Below are 18,104 nucleotides of genomic sequence, written 5' to 3'. Positions count from 1 at the left end.
ATCTGGACACTTCTAGCCTATATAAATAAAATACGTTATTATGGTGATCTACCCATTTGATCTTAATGATAACTATCTGTGTAATATTGCCTATTTTATGTAGATATATATATACATTGGTTAACCACATAGGTGCCATGGGTCTGTGCTGCTTTAACCCAGCCCAGTTACATACACTGGACCATGTCATCCTGCCGCGTCGGGCTGTGCGCAGCCGCCTGCGTTCCACATTGGAGCGCATAGCGGCAATGACGCTCCGGATATGAGGCACCTAAGAGGGTGCTGGAGTTTCCGGTTGCGCGACATGCATGGGGAGGATATCTGTGCTAAGTTGCCCCAGCCGCTTGCGTTCCAGGCTGAAGCGCTCAGTGGCAATCGCGCACCGGAAGTGAGGCATCCAATATGGTGTCGGCACTTCCGGTTGCGGGACACGCACTGTGAGGATGTCGGCGACCATTGAGCACATGGTTGGACGGCGGGCACTCTGATGATGGGGCATACAAATACTTGGTAAGCAAAAAGACCGGATGGGGGCGGGACAATAGATACTGTATACTTGTCTGGCGGAGGAGGGACGTTATAAAGATGCTATATATATAGGGATGTTTTCACCATTCTGGGCTGACTCACTAACCAGGGTGGAGTGCCATACTAGTTACCTCCAGGATGCTATACAGCCACTGCGTATATCATATATTCCTGGATGCTTGAGTGGACTTTTTGTGGACTTTTGAAACTCCTGTCCAGGCCTGAATGGCCCTAATATCTCCCCTGATGAATCTCCGCTATCGGTGAAGAAACGCGTAGGGAGGCGTCATATACATTTGGTGGGGGGTGTCCAGAATAGAGCATACTTGGGCCTGTCCTTGTGAGGACAGGAGTCTGATACTGGGGCACGACAGGGTAGTAGGTCCCTGTCCCCTTTATTACTCTATTGTGTGGACCCTCCCAGGGATTATCCGACTCACCGTTTTGGAGATCCCCCGTCCATAATTGGTGAGATCAAGCCAGTTTTTTAACTTGAGCACAGTTTTCGGCGTGAGCACTTATTTGTTGTTATGGTTTGTTTCAATTTTAAATTTCTTCAGTAAAGGTTATGTTTTAAGTAACTGGGATGTACTCTTCTAGCTGATATTCGTTCACAATCCCCAAGAGTTGGCATACGGCTTGGTTTCTCCAGCCATAGCTTATTTTAGCCCTAATTCCAACCCTAACCCTAAGGATATGTGCCCACGTTGCGGATTGGTGTGAGACTTTTCTGCACCATTTTTGAAAAATCTGCAGGTAAAAGGCACTGCGTTTTACCTGCGGAATTACCGCGTTTTTCCAGTGTTTTTTGTGCAGATTTCAGCTGCTGATTCCTATTGAAGAACAGGTGTAAAACGCTGCGGAATCCGCACAAAGTATTGACGTGCTGCGGAAAATACAACACAGCGTTTCCGCGCTGTATTTTTCGCACCATGGGCACAGTGGATTTGGTTTTCCATAGGTTTACATGGTAATGTAAACCTGATGGAAAACTGTTACGAATCTGCAGCGGCCAATCCGCAGCCAAATCCGCACCGTGTGCACATAGCCTAATTCTAACCCTAACATTAGTTCTATTCCTAACCCTAGTCCTAACCCTAACCCTAGTGCAGAAAAAAATAAAAATATTTTCTTTATTTCATTATTGTCCCTATCTATGGGGGTGATAAAGGGGGGGGGGGGGGACTCATTTACTATTTTTTTTATTTTGATCACTGTGATAAAACTTATCACAGTGATCATAATGTACCTGGAACGAATCTGCCGGCCGGCAGATTCGGCGGGCGCACTGCGCATGCGCCCGCCATTTTGGAAGATGGCGGCGCCCATGAAGAAGACGGACGGACTCCGGGAGTCTCGGTAAGTATGAGGGGGGGATCGGAGCACGGGGGGTGGATCGGAGCATGGGGGGGTGGATCAGAGCACGGGGGGAGCGGGCAGGAGGACGGGGGAGCGGATGGAGGGGACTACGGGACAGATCGGAGGACTGGGGAGGCGATTGGTTGGCTGTGGGGGGGCACATCAGGGTTTCCAGCCATGGCCGATGATATTGCAGCATCGGCCATGGCTGGATTGTAATATTTCACCACTTTTTATTGGTGAAATATTACAAATTGCTCTGATTGGCTTTTGAAAGTGCAACCGCCAATCAGAGCAATCGTAGCCATGAGGGGGTGAAGCCACCCCCCCTGGGCTGAAGCACCACTCCCCCTGTCCCTGCAGATCGGGTGAAATTGGAGTTAACCCTTTCACCCGATCTGCAGGGACGTGATCCCTCCATGACGCCACATAGGCATCACAGGTCGGATTGGCACCGACTTTCATGACGCCTACGTGGCGTCACAGGTCGGGAAGGGGTTAAACTCTAAAATTGCATCCACTCAGCTCACTGTGGAGAGTAAGTGGCGACACCTAATTCCATCTATTACTGATCAACAGTGGAGTGATATCCTAGAAGCACATACGATGGTGTCACCTGCTGCAAATAATAAATTAATTCAGTTGTATATTCTTCACCAATCCTATCTTCCCCCAAGTAGACTACATAAACCTGGTAGAGGGGCAACTGATGAGTGTCACAGATGTGGGGAATCGGGGGCTGATTTCTGGCACCTTATTTGGAACTGTAGGATTATACGGAGATATTGGAGTGAGGTCTTAGTACACTGGAGCAGATAATGGGGATACCGATTGAATGTGGACCAGAATTGTGCATTCTAGGGGCCGTGGATGAGGAGATGTGGGTCCACCATGATAGAATATTTCTTAGGGAGACTCTATTTATGGCTAGGAAAGCGACAGTATTGTGGTGGATGGGGGGGAAACTCCTTTGATTAATCAATGTTAGAAACTTGTGAATGATGTAATTCCTTATGAAAACATACTATACAGAAACAGAGGATGTCCTCAAAAATTTCAGAAGATTTGGGAAAGGTGGTGTGACTCGCCATTGACGCACCTGGCTCCTGGTGCTATGGTCTCTTCGATCTTGCGACAGACTCTGATGTGTATTTCTATTCTAGATTGTGAAAGTGATGATCTATGTAGGATTAATAACATATGTCTATTATAACCTGATTTAATACGAGTTTTAAAACATTCATTGGGGACCCGTTGATTAGAAAGTGCAGAGCTTGGTAAAATGTATTATACTGAAAGTTATGATTTGTTTGTTTGTATATTTTATTATCGAAGGTATTCTGTCATATCTATGTCAATTTAATGTTGATATGTGGATTATTTTGATGCTATGCTATGATATCATATGTTTGCTATTTTATTTTGTGGAATCCTTCAATAAAAAGAGTTGAAAAAAAAAAAAAAAAGAAGAATTCCAGCAGAGCATGATTAAGGAAAAAAGAACCTGGAACCCACAGTAGTAAAAATGAAAGGTGGAACACCTGATGAAGGCTGGATACAATCGAAACATTTTGTATAGTTTTTAATAACCAATATTAATGTGAGTGTTCCACTTTCCAGTTTAATAACTGGAGGAGGCGCTTACTACCTGTTTTTTTTTTTGTCCAGGATACCATATTCTGAATTGGAATAGTAGTCAGGTACATATGAAAATATTTAGGTGTATTCACGCTCAGGTCCTTGCACTTAAAGCAATATATTTTTGCTGTTAGGGCCACTGTAATAAAGGTGATCAATCTGGTTTATAGAACACTGGATGGACCTTAAAGGAAGCTTTTCATGAAAGCACATGCCGTCCTGTATGCAGAATGGTAGCGAGAAGGAGAAGCTGAGCAGGTCCTCTTTTATATCATGCTGCCTGCAGCCCAGACGACATTTTCAAAATGACCGGTACCCTTAAAAGAGACTATTAGAATGGGTCAGAAATCTGCTAAGAAAATTGTCACCTCTCTTCCTACTGGTAGCACGTGTAACGTGCAATGTTTAACAAGTAGAAAAAGAAAAAAAAAAAACAGAAGAAAAGAGCAAATTCAGGGAGTAAAATGATTAAAAAACTGCTGGAATTGTGTGATATATTTCTAATCTAAAATAACTAAATATAATAAATCATGTAAGGTACTGTGTTATAGTACAAACCACATGTGTGTCCCATATATGTGTGCTTTAACCCCTCAGGATAATCACTCTGCTTGGTTTACATTGCCAAAAGAGAAGGGGGACATTACCCTGCTCATAAGATGAATGTGTGACAACACTGTGTGGGATCCCTCCTCCTCTTTGACATTAATTGCCTCTATGGCTTCCATGCTGTGGACTCTTTTTACATGTGAGGACAAACATGGCTGGCCAACTTACAAAAGCCTTAAAAACTCTGAAGGAAGAAAAATAGGATCTTGTTTTACTCACAGACACTGGACTTATTGGCTTGACTGGAGCTAATAGAAACTGCCAAGAAGAGTCTTACTGTATTTGAAAAAAATTATAAATCCTAAAAAAAACACAAACCAAAAAAAATTCCTTTTTTGTCAGACTTGAGGAGTATATTACAGTGACAGAGTCCCTAATTTCCATGACATGTCAGGGGCTGAGCCGATTCTACATAGAGCTTAGAAGGATTCAGCTAGTCAGTTATTAATCACATGATGTCATAGACCTAATGGAAAAGAGAAGAATTAGCTGGGTAGAAAGCAACACATAATATGACTGCAATATACTAAGAGGATAAAATCTTTGATAGGAATGCTTCTTTAAAAGATTGCTTTGACACTTAGAAAGCCCAATGTGCAGTTCTCCAGGGTAGAATAATCCACATCGGGTATGAGTGATAAAGTATTTCACTGCAAAATCTTATAAATCAAATTCTCTAGTCCATTAAAATTTGTCAGTTTAATAATGTTTGCTTTTTTTATTTTTATTTTTTTAATTTGCGCACAAAAGAATTTAACGAAATCTGTGAAAAACATTTGGAAACCGGCCACCTGAAGAAAGGCATCTCCCCACAGAATGATCCGATAAAGGGATCTTTGAAAGTATTTATAAAATATTCATCCCATGTTACAGCACAAGAACGGTGAAATAGATCTGGCTTTGTAGAGTCTAATACTTTGCCCCAAACCCTGATCAGCTATAGCTATATGTATATTGTACCAATTGCCATTTTGCCTGCAGAAGTCCCCGCAGCAATATGACAACCCTAATACTTCATCAATTTCCTCCTTTATGGTCACTCAGTTTATATTAGTAATGCAATGTCTCCATCTATAGAGAGGAATCCATTTCCCGCTGTTCAGATCTTGACATGCTTCGGTCTGCACAACAATTTGGAGGTTAAATTCAATGTTTTTCTTGAGTCCACATGAGCAGGGATGTGTGCGGCATGTGGCATCACGAGAAGCCCCTGTGAGCGACATACATACATAATATGTGGAACGCAATGGCTGCACGGGTCCGGCTCTCAGACGTGCTGGATACAGGCTATCACCAGGATTATCATTCTTGGCAATCGCCTTGCTGTGGGATTATGCGACCTGTTCGGTGGCCATGTGTAGATAATGTTGGCAGCTGGAGGATGCTCAGGCGGCCGGTCTTATCAGTGTTCTGGATATTAGCGATCCATGTGGACTTTGAAGCTTCAGGCAGGAGAGTGATTTTCTGTTACTGGTTCATCTGCTATGGGTGTCAGAAAAATCACTATAAACTTGACCGAGCTCCAAATCCTGTTAACTAGTCCTCTATGTGCATAATTGGAGGCTTTTTTGTAGCACTTACACATATAACTTTATTTTATTATGCCTATTGAAAATGATTTTGTATGCTCAGTGTATATTTATTTCTGGGAGTGCGTACTTAATTTTAATAAATAATGCTTTTTCCACAACTAGCTTGTATACCAGCTTCTTATTCATTGGGTGAAATGATCTTTCGTACAGCAAGAAAAATATAATCGTTACTGGCTGCAAAACTATGGCAGCTAGTACAGCTCGCTCAGTACACGTCATTTACTTTGATCTGTCTAAATAAGCATTTAAAAATTATATAAAGATTTATAAAGTAAAAAAAATAAATAAATAAAACAAAACACACACAACACTGGCGTGCTCCTTGGCATCAAATTTCAGGTGCTACAATAAGTTTACTGATGTTGTATTGAGCTGCCAGTCGATCCATGTAAACAAGCTCTTAGTCTTTGATGCTATAGGGCAATGGTCCCAACCTGGGGCTCCCAGATGCCTGACAGCTCGGTGCATTAGCACCAGGTCTAGCAAGCAACTATGAAGAGCAGGTCTCCAGATGGTACATTCTTATGAATAGCCCTGAATAAAAGAGCAAATCTGAATGGCACACTGGAGACCGGATGATGCGGTCAGAGGAGGCACTTGAAGATGGATCTGGAAACTTCTGGATCTTGGTATACTGCCTCAGTGTGATTTCTGTGGAAAAGCTTTGGCTGTCATTACACAAGTAATGGGGACTCTTGTGTCGCTATTGTGAGGGGGGAGGGAGCTGGATGTGGCTCACGACTCTGACCTAAATGTGGCTCGCAACCATCTCTCAAAGCTGAATGTGGCTTTTAAGGTCAGAAAGGTTGGGAACCAACTCCTATAGGGTCTGGCTAAAAAGATGGACACCTTGGGAAAGGAGGTGAAATATGCAAAGTTTCAGATTTTCGACTTTTTACATATGCCTCACTTAAACAGTAGTTCACTACTAGGACAACCCCTTCTCACTCTGAATGTGTGCCCCACTCCCCTCCTGTGCCAGAACTAACGTGAAGTTATGTCACATGAGCCCAATGAGCACTGGGGTCAGTGTATCATCCTTTGGACATAGGAGTAACCAAAAGGAGGTGAGAGCTACGGCTGGCTGTTCACTTCTTTTGATTAGGTCCGAAAAGCTGGGACACTGACGCGAGTGCTCATTGGGCTCAGGGCTCATGTGACATAACCTCACATGAGCTCTGGGAACACGAGTGCCGACCCCACTAGAACAGCATCAGCACGGGCAGGTGAGTGTAGGTGTCTTTATTTTAATGGGGGCAAACATTCAGAATGAGAACGTATCATTCTAGGGAACATCCCATTTAAGTTAATGGTTCTGTAGGGGGCATGTCTGAATCTAGTTTTTTTTAGGATTGAGTAATGAATGATGACCAAGGCACAGTGTAGAGTTAGGCTGGCAATTCACATTAGTTGGCTGTTGGCCAAATCATGCTTCGGCTGATCATTCCACTAACAGCCCTATCAGCCCACTCTCCCTTATACAGGAGCGCTCGCTTGGCCGAACACTCCTGTGCTCTCTATGAGAAGGCTGCTGAATGACACATCGGCCAATGGCTTATCTCATAGATAATTAAATTGGCAGTTCAAAATCGGATATGCGCAATCGACATCTCTCAATGGGCATCCAAAAACATTAGTTCATTGTCAAAACCAGTAGATATTGGCAGGTTCAGCTAACATTAGTCGAATGTGAATGGGGGCCTTCAGTCTAAGGGAAATGCCACATATGCAATCCCCTAATCTGGAACTGTCCATTTACTAAGAGTAAGCTGAAAACTCAGACAATGACCTTCTAACATCATACTGAAAGCAAGAACAGATGGGATCATAACACTACACACCTCTACTCGCTTTGTCTACAGTCTGTATATCCTCCCAAAATGTCTGGACTTCAGGAAACTTCTTTTCACACATTTCAGCCAGAAAGTGAAGAAGGGTCGTTGATTGGTCTACCGATTTGGTGTCCTTTATCTATAAGGCAAAGGAAACACATCCATCTTAATGATATTGAATGGGTTTTATATACAAAATCATTTAATAACATTGAAAAAAAAATGTAAATAAAATGTAAAATTTTATAAACGCAAAAGTAAACATTGCAGCTTAATCAAGGTGTCATTTCAGGATAACCAAAGCCAACTACAGTGAAACCAGGTCACTGTATTTTGACTAAGACAAGGATTCATTTGTTTGTCTTAAACTATGAGATTTACTTATAAATATCATTCCAAAATTGCTGAACTTTCCAATTTAGAGGTGGAAAAGACAAAATATGCAGCGTGCATGTAGAACTCAAAGGGTACTTTAGAGGAGAAAGAAAAGATGATTTATACAGAACCACAGTTGATTGAAAAGCGGGCAAGTTCTTTCACAAAGCTTTCATAATATATATTGAGGGGTTCTGACAGAGGTGACCATACTTTTTGTTAAGTGACAACTTCCAACAGAACTCAGAGAAAAGCAATGTGCCTTGTAGCTGCAGTAACACAGATAAAAGCTTTTTTCAACAGCCAGATAAAAATGAACAAATCTGCAAAGCGCAAAAGTTCAAATTATAATGAAGTGGATGGGTTTTATACTCTGCGAAAATTCTACCTTTTATATTGTGTAAGCTTGTGATGGACCATAGCTATTGTGGGGCTGTTAATGAGGAAGATGTCAGCAATGGGCCACCAAGCATGTCATCCCACAGAGATAATACGGGTATGAAAAGATATATATGTGCTCTCATGATAAACCTGTATTCTAAAACATTTTTTTCAACTTTATTATTCCAAATTATGACAAAAGGAAGTCCTCTGGAAAAAGAACATATCAAGGGGTTTAAAACTTTGCTTCACCCATACCTTCATTAAAAGAATAAAAAAAAAACCTTTGCTGTAACCCTTCATGCCAAATCTGATTAAAAACTGCACCGCAGATTCCAGAATTTTATACTCATTAATTCTTGTCCACTTCAATTAGAGTAGAAACGTTTCATTAAAATAGAGTCTCCAGGGGAGAAAAAGAAAAAGTTTTCCAATGGAATTATTCATTAATGGTTTTTTCACTTCCCCAAAGAATACCTTGTAAGATGTAAGGCTTATAGAGCAGGGGTGTACAAGAGGGTGGTGGGTAACAAGACATGATGGTCAGAACGTTTCAGAAAGTCAGATTTTGTCAAAGAATGTGTGTCCGTACAGACTTAGGTTCCCAAGGCCAAATAGAGAAGAGGTGGAAAACACGGCTTTGTGCACACCGGGATTATTACTAAGGCCGAACAGGTTAGTTGTGAAATAATAAAGGTTCGTGAAAAGTAATTGGCTACAAGTGGATTTTTATTGTAGAGGAACTATGTGTCTGATTTGGTATCAGAACCTGACCTCTCCAGAAGACCAGCAGATGCTGTAACAATGGAATTACCGTACTAGTCTTAACCATCAGGGCCACGGAGGTGGTGCAGGAATCAAAGACAACTACTGATGAGTGAATTCCTGGATGTTTGGGTCTGGGGGGATTGGCCTAACAGTTAAAAAAACAGTTTGGTTTGGGTAGCAGAACAGTACCCGAACCTTGGACCCCAATCATTTGAATGGGGGGCCTGAACATCCAGTGTTTGCCAGAAGCACATGTGATTGCCCGATTATCGTTCAACCGTTGGAATCTGTGCTTATTTAAAGAAAAGAGGCACGGCCTGTGCTGTCAGAAAGGGTTCAAGCATGTGCAACTCTTGATATACACTGCACAAACAATAAAGGGAACACTTAAACCACAGAATATAACTCCAAGTAAGTCAAACTTCTGTGAAATCAAACTGTGCACTTAGGAAGCAACACTGTTTCACAATCAATTTCGCATGCTGTTGTGCAAATGGAATAGACCACAGACGGAAATGATTGGCAAGTATCAAGACACTCAACAAAGGAGTGGTTCTGCAGGTGGGGACCACAGACCACATCTCAGTACCAATGCTTTCTGGCTGATGTTTTGGTCACTTTTGAATGGTGGTTGTGCTTTCACACTTGTGGTAGCATGAGACGGACTCTACAACCCACACAATTGGCTCAGTTAGTGCAGTTCATCCAGGATGGCATATCAATGCGAGCTGTGGCAAGGAGGTTTGCTGTGTGTCAGCATAGTGTCCAGAGGCTGGAAGCGCTACCAGGAGAAAGGCCATAACACCATGAGACGTATAGGGGGCAATAGGAGGGCAACAACCCAGCAGCAGGACCACTATCTCAGCCTTTGTGTAAGGAGGAACAGGAGGTGCACTGCCAGAGCCCTGCAAAATGACCTCCAGCAGGCCACAATTGTGCATGTGTCTGCACAAACGGTTAGAAACTGACTCCATGAGGATGGTCTGAGTGCCCGACATCCACAGATGGGGGTTGTGCTCACAGCCCAACACTGTGCAGGACACTTAAAATGCCACAGAACACCAGGATTGGCAAATTTGCCACTGGCGCCCTGTGCGCTTCACAGATGAAGGTTCACACTGAGCACATGTGACAGACTGGACAGAGTCTGGAGACGCCGTGGAGAGCAATCTGCTGCCTTCAGCATGACCGTTTTGGCAGTGGGTCAGTAATGGTATGGGATGGAATTTCTTTGGAGGATCGCACAGCCCTCCATGTGCTCGCCAGAGGTAGCCTGACTGCCATTAGGTACAGAGATGAGATCCTCAGACCTCTTGTGAGACCATATATGCTGGCGCGATTGGCCCTGAATTCCTACTAATGCAGGACAATGCCAGCCCTCATGTGGCTGGAGTGTGTCAGCATTTCCTGCAAGATAAAGGCATTGAAGCTATGGACTGGCCCGCCCATTCCCCAGACCTGAATCCGATTGAATACATCTGGGACATCATGTCTCGCACCATCCACCAACATCACGTTGCATCACAGACGGTCCAGGAGTTGGTGGATGCTTTAGTCCAGGACTGGGAGATCCTTCAGGAGACCATCCGCTGCCTCATCAGGAGCATGCCCAGGCAATGAAAAGAGGTCATACAGGCACGTGGAGGCCACACACTACTGAGCATAATTTCCTTGTCTTGAGGCATTTCCCCTGAAGTTGGATCAGCCTGTGCATCATTGAGCATCATTCCATATCCAGACCTCCATGGGATATTAGTTGTGATTTACGTTGATAATTTTTAGGTTTTATTGTTCTCAACACATTCCACTATGTAATGAATAAAGATTTACAACTGGAATATTTCATTCAGTGATATCTAGGATGTGGGATTTTAGTGTTCCCGTTATTTTTTTGGGCAGTGTACATTTCTATGGGGGCTCCAAAGAGGAGGCGTCGTAAAGATGGGATGGAAACACCTCGACGGTATCTGGAAAAAGGGATTTATGGAGTTGCACTTAATATTTGGAATTGGCAATTAGATAAAATACATATGTTTGCAATACAAACAGACATTTATCAAGAAGGCACAGAATTTCATGGTTGCGATTCTCGAAACCCTTCCTTAGGCTTGTTTCACATTTGCGTTCGAATCTGCAGCGTTTAATCCGCATGCACAAGTGCAGGAAAAAACACATAGAAAGACGTACAAACACAGCGTTTTTTTAGACACATGTGGGAACGCATGCGGTTAATAAAACGCTGCGTTTTCACGCTTTTCCATGCGCTTTGTCATGCGTTTGCGGTTTTTGTGCGCATGGTGGAAAATTTTACAGGAGAAAAATCGAGATAACCAGACACCGCCAATGGGACTACAGAGGGTGTGTATTATTGGATATCTATATATAGACCCTAGGACTGCTGAAATCTTAACAGTGTGCTACTGTATCCTGTGTCATGATGGATCTTCGCATGGAGAGCTTTTAGTTCAACCTGGATTTAAGCAACAAGCTGTTTCTTGCCTGTGCGTTTGCTTGGGAGCAACACAGAAATCGCGAAAGATGGAGGACACGTGTAGGCGTTTTTGGCGACACCCCATTATCACCCCATTATCGAACTACGTGAGAGCCGTGGAGCCTATCACACGCTGTACGGCGAGCTTAATGCCAACCCGGACAAATTCACGGAATATACAAGGATGTCGCAAGACTCTTTTCGGGATTTGCCTGGTCCTGTACAAGGAGCCATCCGGAGACAGGACACCCAGCTCCGTAGAGCGATTCCACCAGAGGAACGTCTGCGGGTTACATTAAGGTACGTAACAATTCTAAACAAATGGCAGTCCTAATTTTGGTTGGTCTGACATGTATTCTTTGGATTTTTCTTTATGTCTTTAGCAGAACACCACCATAAAGAGCATTGATTGTAAATTATTTTTTATTTATTTTATTACAGATTTCTGGCAACCGGAGAGAGTTTATCATCCCTCCACTTCCAATATCGGCTTGGAATTTTTACCCTGTCCGGAATAGTTGCGGACACCTGCCAGGCTTTGGGGAATGTTCTCCGGGATGAGTTTATACCCCTACCCACCGAGGACATGTGGATGGGAATTGCAGAGAAATTCAGGAGTGTGTCTGATTTCCCCAACTGTTTGGGTGCGGTGGATGGAAAGCACATCCGCATTATCAAACCAGCCATAACAGGATTGGAGTACTTCAACTATAAAAAATATTTTTCTGTTGTGCTAATGGCAATAGCAGATGTGGACTGTCGCTTCATCGCCGTGGACATTGGAGCTTTTGGCCGTGGCAACGATTCCCAGACTTTCAAGAACTTGGATATGGGCCGCCGTGTGAATGGCAAAAATTTTAATTTTTCACGACGACCTCTCCCCAACACTCAAGGTCCACCGATGCCATTTGTTATGGTTGGGGATGAGGCCTTTCAGAAGTGTGAAAACCTACTGAAGCCATATTCCAGTCGGGACTTGAACCACACTAGAAGGATCTTTAACTACAGACTGACCATGGCCCGAAGAACAGTAGAGTGTACCTTTGGGATTCTAGTCTCAAAATGGCGCATTCTTGCAACAGCCATTAATCTAAAAATGGAGACAGTCGATGAGGTGATCAAAGCCTGTGTGGTTCTCCACAATTACATAATGGCTAAGGAGCGACCCAACATTGAACTGGATGAACCAATTGCAAACCCATTGCCAGATTACCAGCATCACCCGCTGCAGTCAACTGCTGAAGTTGGCCATATGTGTGACCAATTTGCTGCCTTCTTTGACTCTGATATTGGACGTGTGGCATGGCAGGACAATATTTTGTAAAATATCCTGTTGGGTTTGTGTCTGTACCAGTTATGTTTTAAATGATACTAATATTTGTTGTTAATAAACTATTTTTTTGGTATCTTGACCGTGTCTCCTATGTATTTCCTCTACAAACCACTTAGGTTGTTAGTGGTAAGGTTGTTGATGTCATTGCGTCCTGATTCTGTTCTGCAGTATATATTGGACGCAGACTGAAGAGACGATGGCTGTTTAATACAAAACAGATCAATACTCAACAAGTCAGGTGTCAGAAATAATGAATTCATGATGCACATATAACAGCCCTATGAATTCACTATTTCTGACATGTCCAGGTGAGCATAGATATGCCTTGCATGACCGCCATCGTCCCTTCACTTTGTGTGAAATAGATTACGTACACATAAGAGAAAATGGAGGTTATACAAGGCAGTTCTCTACTCACCAGGTCAGGTGTCCTAATTAATGAATTTTTGGACACGCGACCTGTTGAGCATAGTTCTGCATTGTATTGCCACCATTTTCTCTTCAGTCTGCAACACTAGTCGCAGACTAAGCAGAACGAAGAGATATGGAGAAAATACAAGTATAAATTTTTGGCCCACCTCATATCTCTATACTAAAGACACAAAAAACTGCTGTGTTGTACTTGCTAACTACTGAGCTTTGATGTGGGCAAAAAATAAAGTGTGCGGGGCAGTGTTTTATTTGGCGCACTGTGTGTGTTGCCGGCGGCGAAATACACAATTGACCAAACATTTTTGGGTGCAAAAAACATTATTATTTATTTTTATTTAAAAAGTAAATAAATAAATAACTGTGCCTGCTTGGGGTAGAGTGCTGGAAACGGGGGGGGGGGGGGGGGGGGGGTTTGTAGCTGTGAAGCTTGACTTACTGTGGATGACACAGGGGTGGCAGGAGAAGGGGCAATTAAATTACTGGGGTCTGGCAGATTGGGGATGGGGTTCGACGCATGAGAGGGCTGTCCTACAGCACTCGGCATGGTGGTAGTGCTGTGGTGGTGACCGGCAGTGCTAGGAATGGAGGTGGCCATGCAGTGGTATGCAGTAGAGGTCGGCATTGAGGTCAATCGTGACAGTGTGAACACAGATGGATATGCCTCCACTGTCTGCTGAAAATACCGACTCTGCTGCATAGCCTGCACCTAAGCAGGCCTGCATGACACTAAGCTGGAGAACAGGAATAAGGTGTTCCGACATGCCCTGTTCCAATTTGGTTAAAAAAATGATGTGCTGGCCTCTGTAGGTCGGCTTTTACTTGGTCGAGGCTTTTGGTGACCTCCTGGATACGTGTATTCATATGGCTAATGGCAGTATCCAGTCGGTCACCCAAAGCCTTGAGTCCATCGTGAAAAACCGTGCTCAAGTGCAAAAATTCGGGCATGAGTGACCTGCACGATGCCCTCTGCCGCTGCCGGGAGGAGCCCAAAAAAAAAAAGAGGCAGAGGACTGGGAAAGGGGAACACCTGATGGACCAGCTTCCTGGTCTCTAGTTAGTGTGGCAGGCCCACTTGCTGCAGCGCTGCTGGATGGCTGGGACGGGTCCGTGGCTGTCTGATGAAGGACCGCTCCAGAACCTGGGCCAACAGTGCTGCTCCATGTGCTGTGAAAAAAGGAAAAAAAAATTACTAAACGCCAACTCCTGTTGAATAGAAACATACAGATTATGGCAATACAACACAACCTAATACACGAAAAAATATTTACGTTCTCTGGGCAAGGACCGGTCTTAAAAATGCCAGAATGTGGTGGTATTTATATTTTTGGATCCTTGCTCCAGAACCACTAGGAACACGGCTCTCTTGACGAAGGTCCTTGTTGAAGCGGTCCTTCATCGAACGCCAAGGTGTTTTGACTTTGAGCATTGTTGAAAAAACAAAAAATTATGGTTAGACAATGGACTTTTGGCCGTGCTCACACAACTGTGTGTGATGAGAGAAACTCCTGAGAGTTTCTGTCATCACACACAGTTTTGTGAGCACGGCCAAGGTCTCTGCTGCATCACACTGCATTGCAGTACTTACAAAATGCATTTCGTACCAGAGTCGGGGCGTTGTCCCAGCCATCCCACATCGCTTTGGCCACCTCATTCCATAGCCGCCAGATCGTCACGTTGTCCGAGTGCAGCGGAACCTGGGTGCCCCACAACGGGACTCGCTCATGGACCAGGGAGATGAGGATATTGTTGTCAATGAGGTCCTGATCCCGTTCTGGAACCTAAAAAATAAATTAAGACATTATTAAGGTTGGAGAAATTAACATAAGGAAAAGAAAGATAATAGAGGCAGAGAAATGGCATGAATAATGAAAGTCAAGATAAAAAAGGAGTCCAGTAGAAAAATGTAAAGAAAGAGGAAAGTAAAGAAAGGAAGATTCAAGATTACAATAAACAGTCAGCCAGGTATACTTACACGCTGCGGCCTTGCCACCCGACCGTGAACCCGCTGCTCCTGCTCAGCCTCTGCCGCAGTGGAAGAAGTGCTCTAAAAGAAGGAAATAGAAATTGTCACATGTGTAGATGTGACAGTGAATACTTACCAATCTGAGGAGTTGAGTACTCACTTCACTGACATGTTCGGCTTGTGAAGGCTCAGGACATTGTTCCTCATCAGAAGATGACATTCTGATGCATGCAGAAAGAAATAAATGGCAGAAGTTAGGACATGTAGAGACAGAAAATAGAAAATAAAGGCATTGGCTAGGATATACTCACATTGTTCAGTCTTGTTTCCTCCAAGGTGCTTTTGTCTTTCTGGTCTGGTTCTCTGTCTGCTGAGTAGTGACCTGCAAATGTCCACTCCCTCCCTTTATCACTTTGTATGTGGGGGGTGGCTAATCAGTGTATAGACACGTTTTCCTTTGGTGCAACGCATGTGCTTGCGGCCGCATGCGTTCACATAGACAGCAATGCATTTTTTTGCCTCTTTCCATCCGCTAACAACCGCATACGTTTCTAGTCCGCAAATAGACGCCTCTAAAATTACTACATGTAGCATTTACCGCGCCAAACCGCAGACGACGAAACGACACATGCGTCTTCAAACGTGACAAAACACAACCGATCGAAGACACATGCGTCTCTAATGTTAAATATAGGAATACAGAATGCATGCGGACAATTGCGGAAGAAACACTGCGGACACAACCATAAATGTGAAACCGGCCTTACATCAATAGTGAGGGACACATTGACAGAACACAGATTCCCACAAAATGCTGCATTTACCAGTAGAATTGTGGAGTCTTTGAATTCCTCCAAGAACCGTGGGAGTAGATCCCTTAATAGTCCTTAAAGGAGGATGAATTCCTGAAAGCATTAAGCTACTAACTGGTAGCGGCATGACACCACCACGAGAGAGGGGATCCGCCCCTTAGGGACAGGAAACCCACAGATACAAAAGGGCAGCACCTCCCCCACGTATCAGTTGGATTACAGAGCCTGAGAGGACTACCAGTTAATGACAAGCAAAGATAACAATATATACAGTTAAATACAATATCTTTAATGAAGTAACAATCCAGATATCACACGTGAGATAATCATTCTTTTTTTTTTTTTTTTTAACAATCTAAGGATGTGCAACCCCCACGTGAATAGGGAGGGAACTAAGGGTGCTGTCATGGGCCTCCGAAAAACGCCGCTACCAGTAAGTAGCTTAATGCTTTATTCAGACTCCCATGACAGCACCACAAGATATTTACAGACATGTAAGCCATTTTAGGGAGGGACCACAGCCTGCAGCACCCTTAACCCGAAGGTGAGATCTGAGGACAACCCCAAGTCCAACCGATAGTGTTTGAAAAAGGTGGAAGGGGATGACCATGTGGCCGCCTTACATATCTGGTCGATTGACACTCCAGACCTTTCCGCCCAGGATGATGCCATGGCTTGGGTGGAATGCGCCCTCTGATTCTGCAGGGCTGGACCCCCACCTGCCGTGTAAGCCAGAGAGATAGCCTCCCTAATCCATTTAGCTAGTATGTATTTTGATGCTCTAACCCCTTTCCTAGGACCTTGGAAGGATAGGAATAGTGCATTATCTTTCTTCCAGTCATTAGTAACTGAAATATATTGTAATAATAATAATAATAATAATAATTTTATTTATATAGCGCCAACATATTCCGCAGCGCTTTACAACTTATAGAGGGGACTTATACAGACAACAGACATTACAGCATAACAGAAATCACAGTTCAAAACAGATACCAGGAGGAATGAGGGCCCTGCTGCTCGCAAGCTTACAATCTATGAGGAAAAGGGGAGACACAAGAGGTGGATGGTAACAATTGCTTTAGTTATTTGGACCAGCCATAGTGTAAGGCTCGGGTGTTCATGTAAAGCTGCATGAACCAGTTAACTGCCTAAGTATGTAACAGTACAGACACAGAGGCTATTAACTGCATAAAGTGTATGAGAACATGATGGAGGAACGTGATTATGTTGTTGTTTTTTATTAATAGGCCACACAGGGATAATTAGGTTAATGCGTTGAGGCGGTAGGCCAATCTGAACAAATGAGTTTTTAGTGCACGCTTAAAACTGTGGGGATTGGGGATTAATTGTATTAACCTAGGTAGTGCATTCCAAAGAATCGGCGCCGCACGTGTAAAGTCTTGGAGACGGGAGTGGGAGGTTCTGATTATTGAGGATGCTAACCTGAGGTCATTAGCAGAGCGGAGGGCACGGGTAGGTTGGTAGACTGAGACCAGAGAGGAGATGTAGGGTGGTGCTGAGCCATGGAGTGCTTTGTGGATGAGGGTAGTAGTTTTGTACTGGATTCTGGATTGGATGGGTAGCCAGTGTAATGACTGGCACAAGGTAGAGGCATCGGTGTAACGGTTGGCGAGGAATATGATCCTGGCAGCAGCATTCAGGACAGATTGGAGCGGGGAGAGTCTGGTAAAAGGTAGGCCAATTAGTAGAGAGTTACAATAGTCCAGACGAGAATGAATAAGTGAGACAGTAAGAGTTTTTGCAGAGTCGAAAGTAAGAGGCATCTCCTGACATCTAATGTATGGAGTTCATTTTCTTTAAGGCCCCGTCTCACATAGCGATTTACCAACGATCACGACCAGCGATACGACCTGGCCGTGATCGTTGGTAAGTCGTTGTGTGGTCGCTGGGGAGCTGTCACACAGACAGCTCTCTCCAGCGACCAACGATCAGGGGAACGACTTCGGCATCGTTGAAACTGTCTTCAA

The 18,104-nt window shown here is 43.8% G+C and overlaps 1 protein-coding gene across 3 annotated transcripts in view; it reads right to left on the bottom strand.

The window, feature by feature from the left end:
• The window catches only part of DIAPH3 (diaphanous related formin 3), a 766,072-nt gene that overhangs the window by 322,877 nt on the left and 425,091 nt on the right, over positions 1 to 18,104 (bottom strand). For all 3 annotated transcript variants that reach the window (XM_077297277.1, XM_077297278.1, XM_077297276.1), the window contains one exon: positions 7,568 to 7,697. In XM_077297277.1, coding sequence (XP_077153392.1) covers positions 7,568 to 7,697 — 130 coding nt within the window. The remainder of the gene's footprint in view (positions 1 to 7,567; positions 7,698 to 18,104) is intronic.

The sequence above is a fragment of the Ranitomeya variabilis genome, chromosome 3, assembly GCF_051348905.1.
Source record: "Ranitomeya variabilis isolate aRanVar5 chromosome 3, aRanVar5.hap1, whole genome shotgun sequence".
In the NCBI taxonomy this organism is placed as follows: domain Eukaryota; kingdom Metazoa; phylum Chordata; class Amphibia; order Anura; family Dendrobatidae; genus Ranitomeya; species Ranitomeya variabilis.
Note: the sequence above shows the minus strand (reverse complement) of the source record. Positions and strands in the feature narration are given on the sequence as shown.